Source organism: Caretta caretta, chromosome 3, assembly GCF_965140235.1.
Source record: "Caretta caretta isolate rCarCar2 chromosome 3, rCarCar1.hap1, whole genome shotgun sequence".
NCBI lineage: Eukaryota > Metazoa > Chordata > Testudines > Cheloniidae > Caretta > Caretta caretta.
Window position 1 is genome coordinate 3,569,435 of NC_134208.1, and position 23,276 is coordinate 3,592,710.

The 23,276-nt window shown below is 47.3% G+C and overlaps 1 protein-coding gene across 1 annotated transcript in view; it reads right to left on the reverse strand.

Moving 5' to 3' along the window:
• Nucleotides 1-6,048: 6,048 nt before the first annotated feature.
• LOC125634802 (interferon-induced very large GTPase 1) overlaps nucleotides 6,049-23,276 on the reverse strand; it is a 41,449-nt gene continuing 24,221 nt past the window's right edge. Inside the window, exon 2 of the mRNA XM_048846039.2 lies at nucleotides 6,049-15,462. Coding sequence (XP_048701996.1) covers nucleotides 8,129-15,403 — 7,275 coding nt within the window. The 5' untranslated portion in view covers nucleotides 15,404-15,462 and the 3' untranslated portion in view covers nucleotides 6,049-8,128. The remainder of the gene's footprint in view (nucleotides 15,463-23,276) is intronic.

Here is a 23,276-nt window from a genome sequence, read left to right on the forward strand (position 1 = left end):
AGGCTCTGGCGTAGGGGCTCAGGAGACCTGGGTTCTGTTCCTGGTTCTGCCACAGCTTTCCTGTGCCTCAGTTTGCCTATCACTATAAAGGGGATAATACTTCCCTACCTCATCGTCTGTGCAATCTTTTTGATATAGCACACTCAGATACTGCAGCAATGAGTGCCATAGAAAGTATAAATGAGTCCCTCCCCCTGCAAACCCTGTGACCTGCCTGGATTTTCCCCTTTATGTAGCAGATTTAACAAGCTTAAACCCGGCTCAGTGGGAGATTTTTGCTTGAATGGATTGAAGTCTAAGCCCTGGGGAAAGATACCCGAGAGAGCAGGGAGCTCACTATGGACACCTGTTGGTGAACAGGGAGAAGTGCCAGCCCAGAACCCCAGGTTGACAGAAGCTCCCTGAGGGATGGAGCTCTTTGCTGCCATCTGCTGCTGAGCAGGAGGAAAAGACTGAATGGGCTGGGCCTCGTTTGCATTTCAGATGTGTGACAGTTTGGGGCATTTTGGTCAATATGCAGGTAAGTTTAGAGTTCAGGGGTGATCAAACATCATTACCCTGTCAGGTAACAAAAGGGCAAGAGAACTGCACCAAATATGCCTGGGGTGTGGGGTCACCCTAACCATACCCCACTCTGGTATAGTTGGGCAGCAGAGTGTGGAATTAAAAACAAATGAAAGAAAAAGAGTGTTTGTTTTTTTCTCAGGAGAGTGCATCCCTGGTGGTAGGGGTTCTGCTCTATATGCCACTGATTTCTCTGAAGATTTTGTAAAGCGATGTCTTTATGTAAGCCCCAGAAGCTAGCAGATTAGGTGAGGGTCTCCTGCCCAGTACTATAACTTGTAATCAGCTGGGTCAGGTGCAAGAGCTCCCCACACCAGCCTAGGCAGCACTTCCCTTAGGGGCTGGAGATTGACTTGCCCAAACTCAAGACTTTGCTAACCCTGGATGATAAACAGTGAGTGGGGGTGCAGCAGAGGAGGGAGGTGGCTATTTCAGAAACAAATTGTTTTACTGGACACTCACTGATAGGATGAGGACTGAGTTTGACTAGTGACAAGATAACTTCGTGGAAGGATCTGACTTATTGGTATGTACAGATATTATTTATTTATTATAGCTGGCTTACTCAAGTTTATTCTGCGTCCCCTTTTCTCTCAGTAACGTTCTTTGTTTTGTGGCCTTGGTGCGTGAGAGGGGGTAGCATTGCCTATCTAGGGTGCCCAGAGGGGTATTTAATTTTCCCATGCTTCTGGGTAGAGGCTCAAGCCAGTGTTAATTATTCAGAAGGAACCCCATGATATCCAGCCTTGGCCCTGTTTCTTGATGCCAACACCTGGCTGAGGGGATACATAAGAAAACTCCATTCTGCACCTAAAGGGAAATGCTTCGGGGGGGATAAGCTGGCTCAGAAGCTGTGTCCCACAAAGGGATTAGTTTTGGTCCACTCCTATCTTGCCTCTGTTTGACTAAGGATGCGCTGGCTAACCAGGCCGTGGTTTGGGGCACTGGAAGTGCATTTGCTGTTAGGCCTCTTGCGGCTTGTGTTCACTAGGAAACAGATGCATTTAAAAAACTTGAGGCCAACTCATGTAAAAAATCCTAGTATAGATGAGGCAAGATGTAGTTTTAACGTGTGTAAGTGGGAGAATGGTCCCACTATTATGGGGAATCTTCCTGGCTTCTGTACGTCGGTGGAATCAGATAATGAAAGGATCTGAGTCCTCGCTCCAGCTACCTTTACCCACAGGCTTGCCTGACCTCAAGGACTCTCCTTCTGCTTTCCTATGCAGCAGAGTCCTCATAACCCTGACAAGGCTGGGCCCAAGATTCCTTAACACAGTCTTGTCATGGTCAATTAGGACAGGGACTAGAGCGGCCCCACTCAAGGGTACTCTCTCTGCACCGGCTGCTTCCTTGACCCACTGATCTCTACATTAAGTTCAAGCCAAATACAATTTATTAGACAGCAACTGTAAGAAAAATAAGGGAAAAACGGAAGAGGGTTAAAGGAAACAAGTAGTCCTGCCCTGCGGGCTCGGGGGCACCACAACTGGCTGTCACTGGGGCATAAGGAAAGTTCACAGTCTGTTCCTCACACATCCCAGCCTCCCTTCCAGGCCCTGGTTGGACTGCGGTGACGCTGCATGTCAGACGCTGCTCTGGCGGCCACATGCCCTCAGGCTCTAGGTGTCAGGACCCTTCTCCCCAGCATCCGCCCTCCGAGTCCGGCCTGCAAGTTCTCTTGTCTGGTGACATCTCCTTGCACCAGGCCCTCTGCTGAGGGCCCCCCTTGATCTCCCCAGCTGCTCACCGCACTCGGCTGCAGTGTTACTTGTGGGACGGCGGGCACCAGCTCTAGCCCCACAGCTCCCTCCTTTAGCTCACCCCTGGCTCTAGGGTTGCCAACTTTCTAATAGCAGAAAACTGAACACCCCTGCCCTGCCCCTGCCCCCTTCCACCATTGCTCGCTCTCCCCCACCCTCACTCACTTTCACCAGGCTGGGGCAGGGGGTTGAGGTGCGGGAGGCAGATGAGGACTCCGGCTGGGGGTGCCGGCTCTGGGGTGGGGCCAGCAATGAGGGGTTTGGGGTGCAGGAGGGGGCTCAGGGCTGGGGCAGAGGGTTGAGGTGCGGGAGGAGGATGAGGACTCTGGCTGGGGGTGCCGGCTCTGGGGTGGGGCCAGGGATGAGGGGTTTGGGGTGCAGGAGGGGGCTCAGGGCTGGAGCAGAGGGTTGAGGTGCGGGAGGAGGATGAGGACTCTGGCTGGGGGTGTGGGCTCTGGGGTGGGGCCAGGGATGAGGGGTTTGGGATGCAGGAGGGGGCTCAGGGCTGGGGCAAGGAGTCGGGGTGCGGGAGGAGGATGAGGACTCCGGCTGGGGGTGCGGGCTCTGGGGTGGGGCCAGCGATGTGGGATTTGGGGTGCAGGACGGGACTCTGGGCTGGGGCAGAGGGTTGAGGTGCGGGAGGAGGATGAGGACTCCGGCTGGGGGTGCGGGCTCTGGGGTGGGGCCAGCGATGTGGGGTTTGGGGTGCAGGACGGGACTCTGGGCTGGGGCAGAGGGCTGGGGTGTGGGTGAGGGGTCCCGGTGGCACTTCCTGCAGCTCCTGGTAAGCGGCTGCCAGGTCCTTGCAGCCCCGAGGCCCATGGGTGGCCAGGGAGGCTCCGTGCGCTGCCTTCGTGCCCACCGGTGCTGCCCCCACAGCCTGGCACTTTTCAGACACCTCAAGGCTCACGCCTGAACCGTGAGATGCCCTCGTTGGAAGACAGGCTGCCCGGCTCCCCCCCCCCATCCCTTCCTGCCCCACATGTGCCCCAGAAACGCTCCCCCCTGCGCTCTCCCTTCTGCTGGGCTGGTGGCAGCCAGGGCTGGGCAGCAGGAGTACGCAGGAAGCAGCCGGAGCTGGCAGATGGACAGTCGGCCCAGCAGTGGGGCCGGGGGGGGGTGCTTGTGGCCCGGCTGGGGTTACGGGGCAGGGCTGGGAGAGCGAGGGAGGCAGAGGGAGCTGAGCAGGGGGCTGGGCGGGGCTGGGATTGGGGAGAATAGAGAACAAGAAGCTGGAGGGGAGAGCAGGGGGCTTTAGGGGTGGGGAGGTGCAGAGAGGAGGTGGGGAAGCAGGGGGTTTGGGGCTGGGGAGAGAGAGGAGGTTGCAGGGATCAGGGGGCTTTGAAGGGGAGGGTGGAGGTGCCTGAGGCAGGAGTTGCTCAGGGCCAGTGGGTGCCTGGGGCGGACGACTAATCCCGTTAGGATCCCTTGATGAGGGGGCAGGGCTTACTCATTGTGAACAGGGGGTTAAAAAGTCCGCTTGTGAAGTGACCGGGGGGGCCAGCAAACAGGGGAGTTTTGCAAGGGAATTTCAAGCGGGAGCCAGCTATTCCTAATAAACATTGTCTAATTTTATGCCAATAACTGCTCCCCCCCAGTAAAACACACACACAAAGACCAAACCAACAAAACACCAGCAAGAGTAACACGAATTCTGGCAGAAGTCCAGCAGCAAAGTTGGGGGTGTGTGTGTGTGTGGGGGGGGAATCCAGTTCATTGCACCCCATGCAGCGTGTATGATTACCTGCCCTGTGAGGTTCAGTGCAAGCCACTCCTGGCCCTCAGAAACCAGCTACAGGCTCTGGAGAGCAGAGGGGCTGAACTGGAGGAGGGAAGGGAGCCAGTGAGCAGGGGTGGAGGGTGGAGCTTCCCCTTGGGGAGCCTGGCCCCCTGCCCTGCCTCCTTCCGGCTGAGGACATGCCTCCGCTTGCCGCTCTCAGTGGAGGCCTGAGAGCTTGGCTCCTCTCTCCCATGGCCCTGGCTGGGGTGGGGGGTCGGGGCTGAGAGCTTGGCTGGGGCCACGGGGGCAGGAGGGAGGGGCTGAGAGCTCGGCCCCAGCCAGAGTCAGGCTCTCAGCCTCGACCAGGACTGCGGCAGAGCTCTTGGCCCTGGCTGGAGCTCCGAGTCTGGAGCCCCTCCCCAGTTCTACCCCTTCCACCTGTGGCCCCAGCCATTGCCCCACCCCACCCCATTCCTTCCCTTCCCCTGCAGTGCCACCCCTATTCCACCCATGGACCTGTCCCCGTTCTGCCCCTTCCCCTATGGCCCTGCCCCCATTCCGCCCCCACTCCGCCTCTTCTCCCCCGAGACCCCTTCCCCTGCTAGCTCCTTCACCTCCCCCAGCCCCCGCTGCGGCCCCGAGACCGGACAAGCTGGAGCCTTGGCAGGGAGTGAGAGCTCCTCCACCCCCAGGGCTGTGGCAGGAGGAGCTTTTTCTGGGGGCCCCAAATCTGCTGCTGCCTCCCCACCCCCGGCCACGCAAGGTTTACCAGCCTACATTACATGCCGCCAATGATTGTACATAGAGGAGACTTTCCAGGGTATACCACAGTGGTCCGACCCCCGGTCTGACAGCCTCTGTGCTGTTGAGGAGGATGAACGTTTTGGGGAAGGAGAATATCACGTTGGAGCAGAGGGAAATGATCCCATAGTTTGGACCCTCCTTCCAGGTGATGACATGGTAGCCTCACACTGAGGATACTGTCTGTGATAGGGGGCCCATGTTATTAGGAAGAGATAATAATAGTAGTGGGGGCTTCAGTGATTAAAAATATAGATAGTTTGGTTTGTGATGACCAGGAGAACTACATCTGAACATATATAAAATAAGCTTTCAAATGATACATGATGTGGGTGTGTGTATGGTGGGAACATTAAACTCCAAAACTATGGCCCTTTTTGGAGAGTTGCCGCACACCTATTTTAGGAGGTGGGGCATTTCTCTCCTGTAGTCCTTTAAATTACATGTAGTGACTTGGGACATTACAGACCCAGGACTACTATTACCAGTAAGGTTGTGAAAATAACTGGATGCATTTTCCAGAGATATGTCACCTGATATGGTGAGTCATGCACAGGGCCGTAGGTGTAGCTGAGCATCCAGAGCCCCCTTGGAAATACGGCCATGTGTGCCAAATACTGCCAGGGTGCATTAGAGTCTTTACACTTTACAAGGGTCAAACTCCTATTAACCGCAGCCTCCCAGCCATTGATTTCAATGCGCGCTGCAGGTGCACCTCATCTCTCAGAATTTGGCCATTCCATGCAAGCCGGCTGCCTTTGCTTGGTGTTCAGATAGATTTGATGGGAATCGGTACGATGGGTGACCAAGTTAGGGGCTCTCTTGGGATCTAGCAACTGAGATCCGATGGGTCCTGAGTGTGAGCCTCCTACTATCTAGCGGTCAGTAGCTCTGAAAAGCAGTTTGGATATTTTATTTGTAATTAAATGGAAAAGTGAGTTTGAGGTCTAGGATTTTGGTAAGGTCCGTTTGATAGAAACCTGTTTTATTTCAAGGATGTAATTTTTATGGAGAATGAAGAAAACGTATGAGACAGAAATGTAGTGATAGTCTTTCTAGCTAAACACAGCTTTTCATATTTCCGGTTTTTTCTGTCTATCTTGTAAGCATGTGGTTGAGAAGTTGTATAGACTGACTACGTAGCCCTAATAAATGATGACACGGTATAATTTTTTCACATTGATAATGTTTAATTGAGCATCATGCATATGTTTTAACAATTAACACAGGTTCTTTCCCAAAATGAGCTATGCAGAAGTTTCTCCCAGAAGCTCCTCTCTTTCATTCAGGGATTGATGTGATCTGCAGTAGAGCTGCCTAGTATCAATTATAACCTTACAAAGACACCAAATAATTGTACTACACAAAATTACTAAACAGCACAAGCCTGTTGAAATAAGCAACCCATGTACCCCAAGCTGCAGGGCTAATGAACACATTTCATACTTACAATCTAAAAGTTAGGATTACAGGGATGAAGAATCAGTTAGCGGAGCACCTCAGAAGGCCACAGATCCAGCTGATACAAGTTCAAGAGTCCAAGAGAACCCAAAACAGGGCAATAAACAGGATCTTTTATATTCCACCTTTTGTGACTTGTTGGATATATAACTATATTGACCACCTTCCGTGACCATAATAAGATAAGATTGATACCCGCCTATTATCCATATGTGGCCTTTTGGGTTTTCATAACTACAACTTAATCATTAATATTAATAAGCTACCTCATTCATTTCTTAATAATCTCGTAATAATTCCAATACATAAATGCAGTCCAACTTCCTAGTTACTGCACAGCAACCAGGTTGCTAACGCTCCCCAAAACTCCCTGCCATGTACTGGCCCTTTCATGATCATTTGTTTAACTTCCCAGAATGAGAGGGCAGAATTTGTGTTTTGCGGTTCTCATTTAATCTAAAATTCCACCTTTAACATAACTACTGCCACAAGGCCTCACACCAATACAACAGGCCTGTAAGCATAGCAAGCTTAATAAACCGGTCAGTTATGTTCACCTACTTGCCCCAATGCACATTCCAAGCCAATAAGCAATATATACCCATCGATTTTATACCGCTATAACGTCATTCTGCCTATAGCAAAGCAAAAAGTCACTCACAAGATGTGGCAGGGTCATAGGTCAACAAATAGACACACACACTTTCTGCTAACTGCAGCTATTACAAGTTTAGATAAACAAGACTCCCATACTTCAATGATGAAAAACTGGAATTTAATGTTCAAGTAAATGGTTCTTGCATACAAAGTACTTCTTTATCCAGATATACAGAACAAGGAGCAATGGTCTCAAGTTGCAGTGGGGGAGGTCTAGGTTGGATATTAGGAAACACTATTTCACTAGGAGGGTGGTGAAGCACTGGAATGGGTTCCCTAGGGAGGTGGTGGAATCTCCATCCTTAGAGGTTTTAAGGCCTGGCTTGCCAAAGCCTTGGCTGGGATGATTTAGTTGGGCTTTGAGCAGGGGATTGGACTAGATGACCTCCTGAGGTCTCTTCCAACCCTAATCTTCTATGATTCTATGATACCAGAATATTATAAATTTAAAAAAAAACTGTTGACCATAATGTAACTGTACCCAGATTGTGCATGTAAAATCAAACATGGCAGTGTACATTAAATACTTCTGCACTTTAGTTAGCTCTCATGCTGTCTGGGCATGATGGAGCCCACCAAATGTGTTATGCGCCTCTATGATGTTCTGTCGTGAACCAAATCTGGCACATTCTGAAGTAGGCTGCCCATAATGGACAGGTATCTGATGCCATCCCACCATTGTGTTTTAGGTCTTCCAGGTTTTTTTTTTAATATCCTGCTTTCGTTGGGTTAAAGTCAAAGATAATTCTCACAGGGAAATTGGCATCAGATCATAACCTTTTATAAAAATGGTATTTACTAATGCCTTTCTTTGCTCTTCATCTGGCTATTTCTTGCTGAGAGAGTTAATCTTTCATAATATGCTCACACCAGGGAATTTTTTTCTTTATACGCTAACACACAGGCAGGTGAATTATATCACTGTAGTTAGGAAAGCTACAGGGCTCTGACGTTATAATGAGGCAACTTCACTACTGTACACTGATATGAATAGTCTTATATTTCTCTGAGTTCTATGAGAGATTAAATATAGTTTACCTTGGATGATTATCTTCCTAAATCAAAATACAAGAATAATATTTGAAAATACAGTTGTTTCATACACTTTCAAATTAGAACAATGAATTTGCTATCAGGCTTAGAATCTTTCATTCTGACTAACTTAGAACTCCTTTTCCAGCTCAGAGAGGACATCCTTTTTCGTAATTTGTTTCCACTGAGAAGGGATCTCCCCTTTGCCTTCAAATTTCCCACTGTGCCAACTCTCTAGCTCTGCCCTGAAATGACACACAAACCATTTCCAGTAAGGCTGCACAGAGGTGTCAGGTGTGATGCTCCATTTGGAATAACAAGGTCCTGCATCCCGATAATTCTTGTATGGAATTTTACGGTCTTCATCCAGCACTAATAAGCAATTACTTGCGACAAGACTTGAACAAATGTCAGTAACTAGATGATTTGTTTTATGCCACTGAATGCCAGTTGTAGCTTGAGGACGATGGAAAGAAAGACTGTGATCTCCATCATGGTTCAATATGGTATTTGTGCAAAGAGCGTTGCAAAAGGGACACGGCTCCCAGCACCCACAGAGCTGTTCAGCTAATATTTTGTGTGGTTTTCTTTGAAATGGCTCCATGTCAATGACAGCAAAGTCTTTTTTCAGATTTTCTAGCACAGGATCCAATGCTTTACTCATTGCTTCCTTAAGAAATTCTACATCTGTCGTCTCCTGATGTTCAATGCTTTTCAGATCACTTCTGGGAAGGTCTAAGACATCTCCCAGTCTTCTGCAAAATTCATCTAACCATAAGGATACATTGCCACTTCTGTCTTTGACAACTTTAGTTGAGTCACGAATAGCTGCATGAACAAGATTCTGGAAATGATCAAGGGAAATATCCAAGAAATCCTTCAATCTTTGATCTTTCTTGTCTAAACAATAATCATCAACACACTTCTTGATAAAGTTCTCAAAAAAGTCCTTTGGGAAATGAATGTACTGCCTGTATTTCTCAAAGTTTTCCTCCTCTGCCAGGGATTTCAGAATATAGATTTCTAGTTTGAATCTATTGGCATTGAGGGCAGGATGGTTAGACCGCATCTCACTGGCTACATTAATGGCAGTCTTGTCATAGACTGCCTGGCGGACAGCTTTAGAAAGCTTGGTGCATAAGAAATCAGCAAATGTTGTGATGGATGTGGCTCCTTGACAGGAAATCTGAAAACATTTAAAGAAATCTTCTCTTTTACTTTCCAGATAGATGGTTGGATCATTTGCTTTTTTAAATGCTGTGTGCATGTTTTTAAATCTTTCTGCTGCCATTTTACACAGATACAAGGATAAATCTATCTTGTAGTCATCATTAAATGTGTATTTTGAGTCATTGGGTGCAGATGATTCTGTACCTCGCCTTACTTCCTGCAATATTTCATGAATGTAACTTCGATTGTAATCCATTTTCTGCTGCTCTTTCTTGTCAATGTTTGCTATGACAGCCTGAATGATGCCATCAGTAACTTGCTGAATGTTGCTTTTGTCGCATTCATCTAAACTGTGGCTGAAAAGGAACATTTTTTTCTTCATGCTGATATGTTTAGAAAAATCAACAGAAAACGTATTCTTTTTTGGGAAATTCTTAATTTTTCCTAATAAATTAGTCTGTTTAAAATGCTCTAGAAGGATATTTTCTACATCAACATTAATATCAGACTCTTCAGCCTGTGGAGCATTTGAAGCCACTTCAGTCACCCACTCGATCCACAACAAGTTAAAGTTCGCTCTCAGTTCTGCTTCACCTAGTTCCTGGCCTTTTAAAGACAGAGCCAACTCTTTGCTTCTTTTCAGAAGCTCATTTTCATATTCTGACTTCTTTTCATCCAGTTTGCTTTGGTTCCTCTTTAGTTCAATAAGTTCTTCAGACTTCCTCTTAGTTTCAACAATGAGTGACTCTTTCAGATCTCTCAGTTTCAGTTCAATACTTCCTTTCCACTGAATCAACATTTCAGAGTCTTTGTCTTCACTGAAATACTTTTCTAGACCCTTCATTATGACACCATAATTTCCCTGAATTTGCTCTTCAAGGTTTCCTTTGGTGACTGAGTGCACTTCTCCATTCCTAATTCGATTCGTAAGTTTCATTTGCAAATCTAGTACGTGACTTCTCAACTGCCAGGTCCATTGGCTAAACATTATTTCTAGCTTCTTGTACGTTGCAATCTCCAGTGTATTCTTGAAGCTGAAAATAAAATTTTCATTTAACAAAGCATTCCACAGATCACTAATGCGGACTTTTAAACCTGACAGCCTTAAAACACTGCCCTGAGATTCTTTTTTGGCAGCCAAGAGAATCTTGCTTTTTAGTTCCTGCACATTTTGGCTGTAGCTGGGGTTTGGAGGTGCCATTGGTGGGTTCCCTTCCCAGAGGTGAGCAAAGTAATGAATGTGGGTGTTCACATCAAATCGGATAACGTCACTAAAGCAAGTTACATCGCAGAACTCTTGCTGAGCTGCTGTAACAGTCATTTCATCTAGTTTTTCCTGGAAGCGTCTTTGTCCTTCCATATTCTGTTCTTTTGCAGTTATTTCTCCAACATTCTGGTGCACAAACAAACAACTTGGGGAGAGCTTTACTTGCTTCATTCTCAGAAATGCCTGAACAGCGATCTGCAGGACATCTTGCATTTCTGAAGGGTTTTCACCAAAAATATTTATCACAGTCATATTACCAATACCAATAACGAAGGTGGCTAGCTCGTTATCATGATTAAATGACTGTTTATTAGCCATCTCCATAGCCCGGAGCCCTTCTGTATCAATGACTAGTATATAACTAAAGTTCAAATCCTGTTTGAGGTTCTCCTCCACTTTAATCAGTTGCATGAATGCTCCTCTGGTGCATCTCCCTGAACTGACACTAAACTGAAGACCAAACATGGCATTTAGCAATGTTGACTTTCCAGTGCTCTGGATGCCAAGCACTGAAAGAACAAACACTTTTTCGTCTCCTAACTTCTCAATTAATTTGTCCAAAACTGCTCCAACCCATTTTAATGGCACATATGACGCATCACCGTCCATCAGCTCAATGGGATAACCTGAAACCATCAGGTCAGCTGCAATTTGAGGTAGTGCAAGAAAACATTCATCCTGTTGTTTCATTGAATCCAGAGCCTCATAAATCTGAGCTACCTCTCTCAAAATGTGTTCAAGGCCAATTGTAGAATCAATTATCGTATTTGAGAGTGTTTCTAATTTATTTAGCAAAGCATTTTTCAAGTAATCATTTTCTCCTTTTTTCTTTAGTTCCAGGATTTGAGACCACAATCTGTGGTATTCTTGGTGAAGTTCTGCAAGGCAGTCAGAGGACAAGTCATCCATAAATACTTTCATCCACTTCAGGAAATATTTTTTGGTGGCTTCTGGATGTGATTGGAGAAATTCAAGCACTGACTTCATTAGATCATTGAGAGGGAATGCTCTTTTTAACTGATTGCTTCGTATTTTATGCTTGTCTGACTCAACTTGGCCCCGGTGCTGCTCAATGCTTCTGTTTCTTTTCTCCTGCAAGCGGGTAAGTTCCTTGTCCTTTTGACACCACTTGTGCCACAATTCTCCTTGCAGAGGCAACAGTTTTGACTTTATCTCATATAAATTAGTCTTGTTCAAGAGCGTCATCAGAACCCGTGCCTTTGTCTTGGCTTTCGTGCACTCTTCTTCATCTTCATCAATGACAAAACCTTGCTGGCGAGCAATATTTGTACTGTTCTCAAGACTGCAAGTTATGTTTGAACCTGCTAGTAAATCCTTGATTGCTGTCATCAGTTCATCTATTAACTCTGCTTCATTTCTGTTTTTGATGGCTATTTTTATGTTCTGTCTGGATTTGCCAGCAACAATGTTCTCTTTTTCAGCAAAAAGACAGATCAAAGGTTTTTGAGATTTCCAGAGGTCATGTATAATTTTCATGCCTCTCTTATCATTTTGATCAACATCTGATATGAGAACCACATTAACAGAAGAAATTTCCTGTAAAAATTTGACCTGTTGTTCATGCTGCCTTGCATCTCCATGCAGATTAGTGAATGCGACGCAGTTGTCGAATCTGTCATCGTCTCTCCCACCTGGACAATACCAGAAGATTTCCACAACCCCATTCATCAGGAGACAATCTTTGCTGCTGCCTTTACAATGACGGTGGAAAAAGATGTCATGTTTGTGATTACTCAGCAGAGCATTCAGGATCTGGGACTTTGAAGAAGAAGAAGAATGACCAATCCGTATGAAGGACACCATGGGCATAGCTGCCTGATAAATCAATTTTTTATAATTTTTAAACCTAGTCTCCGTTCCTGTTTTCTCAGCACCCTTCCAGCTCTTTGTCACTTGGCTAAGGGACCAAAGAGGGAATTCTATTTGTGAAGTACAAGGATTTGGCACCAGAAGTGGGAGTGCAAACTGGCAGAAAGCGAGCTTTGTTGAAAGATATTGTCTCATGAAATCATCTGCACAATGAAAAATTGCCATCTGGATGTCCATTGGGTGTATGTGTGCCTGATCTGTAACAGATTCATTGGTTCCATGACTGATATCATTAAAAAAGTCATCAAATGTATCTGAGGATCCACTCTCATTTTCTAGGGTGGTCAGTGTATTTGTTGTTCCTTGTTTAGATTTTATGTCATCTTTGTAAACGAGGTATCTTACCCGATAGTCCACCATCAACAGCTTTTGCAAAAAGTAAAATGGCAGCTCACATTCGGTGCTGGGCTGGCTGTCATGTAAAGAGGTCTTGTAAATGACATGGAAGTCTGCTGTCCCCATTTTCTTTGGATAGCAACTTTCAAGTCCAAGTCTCTTCAGTAAATTGAGAAACTCTTGGTTTTCAATAGCTTCATACATTTTAACATTGCTAGATTTCACTTCAGGTTTTGATTTTGGTTGATTTGAAGGTTTTGTTCCTCGGCAGATGCCTTCTAATTCTTTTATTATACCCTGTTTCTTCAACTCATCATTTGTGGCTTCAAAGTCCCCATTTTTGAGGCAATTCAGGTCTGTTTCCAGTATGTCCCAATCACTGCATGCACTGTGCTTTTTAAGGACATTTGACATTTCAGTAGACAATGAGTTTCCCATTTGATGTTTCATAAAAGCTAAACGTCTGTTCTTTTCCTCTGGAGACGTGTCTTTACATTCAAATGTTACAGTCAGACCCACCAACAGCAGGAAAGCCTGAGCTCTGGAAACATCCAGAGCCCTAAGCGTCAAATATTCCTCCTGTGCTGTTTGCATTTCCTGCAATATGAAGTTAATTTCTGGGCACCCGAGGAGATACTGAAAAGTGTGACTGTCCACCCGGTATCCTGCGCTGGCTGCAATGGAGAGCAATAACAGCTCAATATCTGTGTGCTCTCTCTCCCTTAGAGCCTGCAGAAAGGAAGACAAAGCTAAGCTCACATTTAAGGTGGCCTTTACCTTTGCTACTTGCACTGCTTCTGCAGAGGACATATGGTCATAAGTAACTTCCTGTATGTAATTCTTCATTTCCTGTAGGACTTGAGTAAAATCAGCAAATTCAGAGAGAGAGGTATTTTTTTGCTGCTTTTTTTCTTCATGAAAGATCCACTGCATAATGGAGGAAGATTTGGGGAAATTCTTAACTGAATAGACATGAGGGTCCAGAAGGCAGCGCAGTAGAGATTTGATGTATTCAGTATTTTGTGCAGGCGAATCTTTGCACAGTGAAACTGTATTTTCCAGGAAATCTTGAAGCACCTTATCCGACAGGCAAATGTTAATCCATGTACTGTAGTTCTTAGTTTTTGCAGTCAGCTTTTGTTTGAAATTGTTCAGTGTCACTAGCTGCTCTTCATCCCCAGTGACTTCCCAGGTCTTCATTTCCTCTAAGAATGATCTGGCCTCATCCACTGCACTGACTAATCCCTCTCCAAACAAAGTACCGACCCTTTGGTTAGTTAGGACTTCATAGGCATCTCTGAGGCTGCTGCTGACTTGATGAACATCACTAAAATCTTGTCTGTGACTGGACAGGACTATCTCCCACACAGGAATTAGCTGAAAGCCTCGGTCAATGACACTCCAGGTTTTGTTACTGGCCAATAGTCCAGATTTCCATGCTGTGAGTGAATCCACTCCAGGTGGGCCTCCTGTCTTAGTCACAAACATCTGAATCTCTGTTTGGATTTGTTTTCTATCTGTGCCCTGAAATGAGGCTTCAGAACCTGATTTTGATGCGGTAACACCAGCTGCAACGCCCCAACCGAAGCCACTATAGCTGCCCCCAACATAAGAGCTGAGCGCATCAGATGTTCGTTTCTTCACCTCGTCCAGCTGCTCTGCCCGGAATCCCTCAGAAGACGCTTTCCACCAGAATATCCCACCCAAGTGAAGCGGACCCTGGTTTACGTGAGACCCGAATCGGTTGAAGAATCTCCCGCCCCTGCTCTTCAGCATGTTGAGCTTGTCCGGCTCTGGGGTGTGACTCAAAAGCTGCTCGATCTCTTTTAACTCTTGCAGTGCTGCCCTGGAAAGTCGAAGCTGAGCCTTGGGGAAGTAGCCTGAGGCCAGTGGGATGTAGTTGTACTTGGTGGTGCAAATGTAGGTGTGTTCTGAGCGGGATCTGTGGGTTTGTTCAGACCCTGAAGAGCTGCTGTAATCTGTGCTGGTTTCAGCACTAAACCCCCAAAATCCACCCTTGGCTGTGACGCTAATGCTGAAACCCAGCTTTTCCATGGTCCTGGTGAACGAGGACTCTGCTTCGGCAGATGAAAACTCCTTCTTCTCAAACAATGGCCCTTGCTCTGGACCAAAGAGCTTGAACCCTTCTGGGATGTCTATGAGCTGCTCTCGCTTCTCCACCATCTCTGCAAGCTTGTTGGTTTTGTAAATGCCCTGCAGGGCCAGCCCTCCTGATGCCCATCTCAAAAGGTCCTTATCAGGGAAATTCTCGCTCTGGGACACCGTCTCCTCCAGGAGGTCTAATTGTTTGTGCACATTCTCTATCACTTCCTTCAAACACTTCTCAGGTGGTGCCCAGTACTGTGGTGCTATGTCCATAACTCCCTGCAGCTCCTCCTCTTTCTTTCTTACAGCTTCCTCATGGCGGCTTCTGCCTTTCTCCTGCATTTCTTTCAATCCCTGAAGTGCCAATGTAGCCTGCTCCTGCTTCTTCTTTAGCATCTCCAAGCGCTCCCCCTGCAGCTGCTTCATTGTTGTCTTGCTCTCTGCTATGTTAAGTAGGGTTCGGAGAGCCTGCTTTTCCCATGGGTGCTCTACTTCACACTCCAGCTTTAAGTAGTCTTCATATCTTAGGTGTTTCAAAGCATGTGCGGAGGTAATCCCCAATTTGTCTTGTAGTTTGGGCAGCCAGTACTGTGTACTCAGTTGCACTTCATCGAGTCTCTGCCCCAGTTCTTCCATCTTGGTATGTGTTTCCTTCACAGGGGTGCCCTGAACTGGATCATCGTGGTTTATCTCCTCTGCAGAGAAGGATTTAAACATAGAGAACACATTTCTGTCAGTTCTTCATGAAAACATTTACCCTCCATCAGATCATATCCTGAATCTTGATGTACTGAAGTATTCTGACATTTTACCAGCGCTCACCCTGGAAAAATTAAAATATTGCGATCCCTATCCTATCCCCCAAATCCAATACACACTGCACTAATCCAAACCACTGTCTATGCACTCGCCCCATAGGACTAAGGGTGGACTGGCCATTCCTTGTCAGTAGGGTGACCAGATGTCCTGATTTTATAGGGACAGTCCCAATATTCGGGGCTTTGTTGTAGATAGGCACCTATTGCCCCCCATCCCCTGTCCTGATTTTTCACACTTGCTATCTGGTCACCCTACTCTTCAGCAAAGTCTATGGTCCTTAATTGTCTATAGTTTTGCTCTATCCACCCATGCCTGTTGTTTTATTAATTTCTCCAACATGCAATCTTTCCTTAGACTTCCATTTTCTTTTTTCTGGTTATTTTATCCCTCTTTCCTCCCTTTTTAGTGACTTTCCTTTTATTTTTTTTAAAGAATTCACTATTCTATTTTGTTAACTTCCTTTTTTAAGTAGTACTCTCTCCATCCCTCATTTGATTTTCCTATTAAGTTGTATTACACTGTACCTAGAAGCCCTAAGCAAGTTCAGGTTCCAATTGTGATAAGAGCTTGTGTGTGGAACTCAGGCACAGACAGATTAAATGATTTGCCCAAGGTCCAGAGGTGAAAGTAAGCCGGTATGGTCTGGCACGGCGTATCAGCAAGAGCCGGTACACCATCGACCGTACTGGCTTCCCCAGGTTGGTGATTTAAAGGACCTGGGGCTCCCGACAGCGGCTGGAGCCCTGGGCCCTTTAAATCGCTGCCAGAGCCCTGCTGCTGAAGCCCTGGGGTACCGGCAGCAGCTGGGAGCCCCCAGGGCTCTGGCGGGAATTTAAAGGGCCCTGGCCTCCGTTGCGGTGGTGGGGGCAGGGAGTCTCTGGTCCTTTAAATCACTGGCAGAGACCTGGGCCTCTGCCACTACCCGAGGGCTCTGGCAGCGGAGCTGGGCTGTGATTTCAAGCAGTGGTTCTCAAGGCCGGTCCGCCGCTTGTTGAGGGAAAGCCTCTGGCGCGCCGGACCAGTTTGTTTACCTGCCACATCCACAGGCTCTGCTGATCGTGGCTCCCACTGGCTGCGGTTCGCCGCTCCAGGCCAATGGGGGCTGCGGGAAGGGCAGCCAGCACGTCCCTTGGCCCGCGTCGCTTCCCGCAGCCCCCATTGGCCTGGAGCAGCAAACCCCGCCCAGTGGGAGCCACGATTGGCCGAACCTGCGGACATGGCAGGTAAACAAACCAGTCCGGGCGCCAGGGGCTTTCCCTGAACAAGCAGGGGACTGGCTTTGAGAACCACTGATTTAAAGGGCCCGGGGCTCCGGCGGCTGCTACCACAGCCGGAGCCCCGGGCCCTTTAAATCTTGATTTAAATCCCCGGACCCTTTAAATCAGTGGTTCTCAAAGCCGGTCCGCCGCGTGTTCAGGGAATCTTGATTTAAAGGGCCCGGGGATTTAACGATTCCGCCTCTTCCGCTTGAGGCCCTGCCCACTGCTCGGGACTCCAGTGTACCGGTAAGTCCTTTAAGTTACTTTCACCCCTGCCACGGTCACACAAGGAATTAAACCCAGAACTCTCAAGTCCCATGCTAGTACCTTTACCAGGAGCTCATCCTTTCATTCCTCACTTGTCCTTTCTTTCTTATTTTCTGGTGTGCCCGTGTCCGTCCTCTCCTCCCCCCAACAAATTTCTATTTGGTCTTTTATGTTCCTATTTTTGTCTCTGGTGTTTCTATTTCTCTTTCACTTTCCCATTCTCTTCTGTTTCTTGGCCACCCCTCATCTGTCTTCCCCCTTAGTTCTACCTCCATCAGTCGCCTTGTCTTCCACAAAGGACCACAATTTCTATTCCCTCCTTCCAGGGCACTCAAATTCTGCTGTGTCTCATTCTGTATCCATCTTCATTCTTTCCTTCTCTTCTCTGGGGACAAGTGTGGTGCAAAAAGTGCCACATTTCTCACATCCCCTCTTCCCTTCTAGTCCCATGGGAAACACAGACATTCCAGAAACTGGTTTACATGGGCAGTAAGTATAGAAGGTGCTGAAATAAATGCAGGAGAGAAGTATCATCTTTCATTCAGTATCAAAAGGTTGAATCCCACCCCCAGCTGACCATGAAGTAAGCCTCTGTCACCCACTTATTACGTTTTGAAACACCTCTGTGCTTTCCCCCATGCTGTGCCATGCACTTGGGAAGCATTTCCCGTAAACATCAGCAAACCTAACTCACTAGCCTCCTTCAGAACCCTCCTTTGCCATGAGGCCCACAAAAACCGTGACAACGGGTAGGGTGCTGGTGTGCTGAAACCGCTGCCTGTCGTAGTGACTAATATTGTCTGTGTTTCCTTGTGCTCCCCCGGCAGCCTGTCGGTGCCCATCTGTTGTCTCTTGTCTTCCACATAGATTGTCAGGTGTTTGGGGCAGGGACTGTCTTTTTTCTCTGTCTGTACAATGCCTGGCACAATGGGGCCCTGGCTCATGCCCAAAGCTCTAGGCACCATGATCACACAGCTAATAAATAATAATAAAAGTAAAGCCTGTCATGAGGAAACTGTTCAGAAAAACCAAACCAGTAAACTGTGGCTTTGGACATGACTCATTTTAGTCCCAAAACTGCCTTTGTTCCACACAGCATCGGCTTCCCCTCACTTCTGCTGCAAATTACTCACATCAGAAATGAAGGATCAGACGGAGGTAATAGAAAGAATTATCTACAGTACAGGACAAATCCTGCATTTAAAGCTTCCCATGAAATACTTTATGACCTTTGTTTTGGGTCATTGTCACCCTTTTGTGCCATGGTGGTTTCAGACATAGGCACCGACTCTGTCGGGTGCTCCAAAAACATTAGTGGGTGCTTAGCACCCACCGGCGGCCCCACCGATCAGCTCCTTCCCCCCATCCCAGCGCCTCCCACCCACTGCGATCAGCTGTTCTGCTGGAGGGAGGGGAAGGAGCAGGGATGGGACGCGCTGGGGGAAGAGGCGGAACTGGGTGGCAAGAAGCGGAGCAGGAAGAGGCAGAGGGTGGGGGATTGAGGGAAAGGGTAGAGTAGGGGCTGGGCCTGGGGCGGAGCGGGGATTGAGCACCCCCTGCACAAGGAGGCAGCCGGCGCCTGTGGTTTCAGGAACTCTCAAATTATTAGGAGTAGACCCAGAAGCCGCCTCAGCAGGTCCGACTCCTGCAGCATTGCAGGGGTAGGAGGAAAGATGGGACCCAGCTGGGTCATCCCTTCTCGCAGCACCCCCTGGAGCCAGAACCATGCAAGAGTGTCCTTTGCAGTGCGTCCCCCTTACTCTTCCCTCCCAAGTGATGAAGGCTGGAGAATTAAAATTTCAGGGAGGAGCCAACCCTTGGAAGCCAGAGAAACTAAACCTGGCAGGTGCAGACATATCAAGAGCCTTAGCAGGTCTTGAACCAGGCACCCTCGGACACTAGTGATATCATCAGACTGGTAGTCTCTTGCACCAACCCACTCCAGCCTGTCCCTCCCAGTCACTTCACCTCAGCCTCACTCCACCTGCCTTCCTTGAACTCCGCTTCTTCTCCCCGGCCCTACTTCCCTTCCCCCTCTCCTTTCTGGATCACCTTTCCACTCCTGTGTCCTTTCATCTAGCTAATTTCCTCCTAACTGGAGGCCTTGGATGAACAAGGAAAGAAAATAGAAATAAGGAAACAGAGGTTAACAATGGACAAAGTGTGAATTCACAAGTGGCCTTGTAAATAATATGTAGCTAGTAAATAAGAATTTAAGAACGGCCAGACTGCATTGGACAAATGGTCCATCTACCCCAGTGTCCTGTCTTCCAACAGTGGCCAGTGCCAGGTGCCCCAGAGGGAATGAACAGAACAGGGAATCATCAAGTGATCCATCCTCTGTCACCCATTCCCAGCTTCTGGCAAACAGAGGGTTGGGACACTTCAGATCATGGTTTTGCATCCCGGTCCAGCCTGGCTAATAGCCATTGATGGACCTATCCTCCATGAACTCACCTCGTTCTTTTTTGAACCCTGTTACAGTCTTGGCCTTCACAACATCCTGTGGCAAACTGCTACAGGGTAACTGTGTGATGTGTGAAGAAATACTGCCTTTTGTTTGTTTTCAATCTGCTGCCTATTAATTTCATCTGGTGACCCCTAGTTCTTGTGTTATGAGAAGGAGTAAATAACACTCCCTTATTTATTTTCTCCACACCAGTCATGATTTTATAGACCTCTATCACATGCCCCCTTAGTCATCTCTTTTCCAAGATGAAAAGTCCCAGTCTTATTAATCTTTCCCCAGATGGAAGCCGTTCCATAACCCTAATAATTTTGTTGCCCTTTTCTGAACCTTTTCCAATTTCAATAGATCTTTTTCTTGAGATGGGGCGACCACATCTGCGCGCAGTATTAAAGATATGGGCGTCCCATGGATTTATATAGAGGCAACATGATATTTTCTGTCTGATCATCTCTCCCTTTCTTAATTATTCCCAGCATTCTGTTTGCTTTTTTGACTGCCGTGGCACATTGAGTAGATGTTTTCAGAGAACTATCCACAGTGACTCCAAGATATCTCTCTTGAGTGGTAACAGCCATAGGTACCGACTCCCTGGGTGCTCCGGAGCTGGAGCACCCACGGGGAAAAATTAGCGGGTGCTCTGCACCCACCGGCAGCCAAGCGCCCTCTGCCCCGCCTCTACCCCGCCTCCTCCCCTGAGCGCACCGTGTTCCCGCTCCTCCCCCTTCCTCCCAGCACTTCCGCCCCGCTGCCCAGAACGCTCCAGGAGGGAGGCGGAGGAGCAGGGAGGAGGCGGGGAAGAGGTGGGGCGGGGACTTGGGAAAGGGGGTGGAATGGGACGGATCGGAGGCAGAGTGGGGGCAGGAAAAGGCAGGGCAGGGCTTTGGGGGAACACGTAGAGTGGGGGGTGGGCACCCACTGGCGGGAGCAGAAGTCAGCGCCTATGGTAACAGCTAATTTAGATCCCATCATTTTATATGTATAGTTGGGATTATGTTTTTCAATGTACATTACTTTGCATTTATCAACTTTGAATTTCATCTACCAATTTGTTGCCCAGTCACCCAGTTTTGTGAGGTCCCTTTGTAACTCTGCACAGTCTGCTTTGGACTTAATTATCTTGAGTAGTTTTGTATCATCTACAAATTTTGCAACCTCACTGTTTACCCCTTTTCCAGATCATTTATGAAACTGTTGAACAATAGTGATCCCAGTACAGAACCCTGGGGGATACCACTATTTCTCTCTCCATTCTGAACACTAACCATTTATTTGTATCCTTTGTTTCCTATCTTTTAACCAGTTATTGATCCAGAAGAGAACCTTTCCTTTTATCCCATGACAGCTTACTTTGCTTAAGAGCCTTTGGTGAGGGACCTTGTCAAAGGCTTTCTGAAAACCTAAGTACGCTGTATCCACTGGATCCCCCTTGTCCACATGCTTGTTGACTCCCTCAAAGAATTCTAGTAGATTGGTGAGACATGATTTCCCTTTACAGAAAACCTGTTGACTCTTCCCCAACAAATGGTGTTCATCTATATTAGATAATTCTGTTCTTTATTATAGTTTCAATTTATTTGCCTGAAGTTAGGCTTACCAGCCTGTAATTGCCAGGATCTCCTCTGGAGTCTTTTTAAAAAAATTGGCATCACATTAGGTATCCTTGTCTTCTGTTATAGAAGCTGATTTAATTGATAGGTTTCATACCACAGTTAGTAGTTCTGGAATTTCACATTTGAGTTCCCTTAGATCTCTTGCATGAATACCATCTGGTCATGGTGACTTATTACTGTTTAATTTATAATTTTGTTCCAAAACCACCTCTAATGACACCTCAATCTGGGATAGTTCCTCAGATTTGTCACCTAGAAAGAATGACTCGGGTTTAGGAATCTCCCGCACATCTTCAGCCGTGAAGACTGATGCAAAGAATTCATTTAGTTTCTCCGCAATGGACTTATCTTCCTTGAGTGCTCCTTTAGCATCTCGATCGTCCAGTGGCCCCACTGGTTGTTTAGCAGGCTTCCTGCTTCTGATGTACTTAAAAAAATTTTGCTATTACTTTTTGAGCCTTTGGCTAGCTGTTCTTCAAATTCTTTTTTGGCCTACCTAATTATATTTTTACACTTCAGTTGCCAGAGTTTATGCTCCTTTCTATTTTCCTCAATAGGATCTAACTTCCACTTTTTAAAGGATGCCTTTTTGCCTCTCACTGCTTCTTTTTACTTTGTTGTTTAGCCACGGTGGCTCTTTTTTGGTCCTTACTATGTTTTTCAATTTAGGGTATACGTTTAATTTGAGCATCTATTATGGTCTCTTTAAAAAGTTTCCATGCAGCTTGCAGGGATTTCACTTTTGGCGCTGTAACTCCATCATATCCCCCCTTACTAAAGAAATAGTACGAAGAAGAGTAATGTGTGATAAGATTGCAGCTGTAGTTTTGTATTCTAGCACACTTTGTAGCTCATGGACAGCTTGTGATCTATACAGGGCTTGATTCACAAGATTAGAAGCCAGTCATAAAGCGTGTGATACAATGTGGAAAGTAATGTGCGTGTGTTGGTGTGTTTTAGAATATGTACCTAATCTCACAGGTGCCGACTCCATGGGTGCTCCGGGACTGGAGCACCCATGGGCAAAAGTTGGTGGGTGCTCAGCACCCACCAGCAGCCCCTGTGATCAGCTCCTCCCCCTCCCTCCCAGCATCTCCCACTCGCCGCGATCAGCTGTTCAGCAGCATGCAGGAGGTGCTGGGGGAGGAGTGTGGGTGGAGCACGCTTGGGGGAGGGGGAGGCACGGGGCGGGAAGGGGCGGGGGTGGGGATTTGGGGGAAAGCGTGGATTGAGGACAGGGCCTGGAGTGGAGCAGAGCGGAGGTCGAGCGTCCCCCTGGCAAATCAGAAAGTCGGCAGCTCGGCCTAATCTGATTGGTAATGGTGTATTTTGGAGTTGTGGTGCATCCTAACCCACTGCCCTACCCCGGAGCCTGGTCACCTCAGGTGTAGCTTTATGAAATGCCCCAGAAAAGAACCCTCAGTGACAAGCCCACATTCGAACGGAGGGTTTGGATCCCAGAGAGCTGGATGAAGTGTCTCCCGGAACTGGACGAGGTGTTCTGGATTAAGCTGAGTGGAAAAGGTCTCGGAGGGAATCCCCAACTCTAAATTCCACCCAAAGAATTTTAAAAAAATGTGGCACGAATGACATTTGCAGCCCTTCACTGTGCTGGTACGTTCTGACCTGTTCCCACAGGGCTGGTCTTGTTAGCTCTTCGGGGCAGGGACGGTCTTCTACTCTTTTGTTCAGTGGCTGGCACACCAAGTCTCTCTTCTCAGCTGGCCCTCAGGCACGGCCATGTCATCAAAATAAATAATAAGTTGAGAGCCGTGGAACCAGCTAGACACTTTCACAAGGCTCTTTGCGAGGTGTCATAACTCTAAAGGGAAGGGTAACCACCTTTCTGTATACAGTGCTATAAAATCCCTCCTGGCCAGAGGCAAAACCCTTTCACCTGTAAAGGGTGAAGAAGCTAAGATAACCTCGCTGGTACCTGACCAAAATGACCAATGAGGAGACCAGATACTTTCAAATCTGGATGGGGAGGGGGACAAAGGGTTCGTCTGTCTGTGTGATGCTTTTGCCAGGAACAGATCAGGAATGCAGCCTTACAACTGTTAGTTAGTAAGTAATCCAGCTAG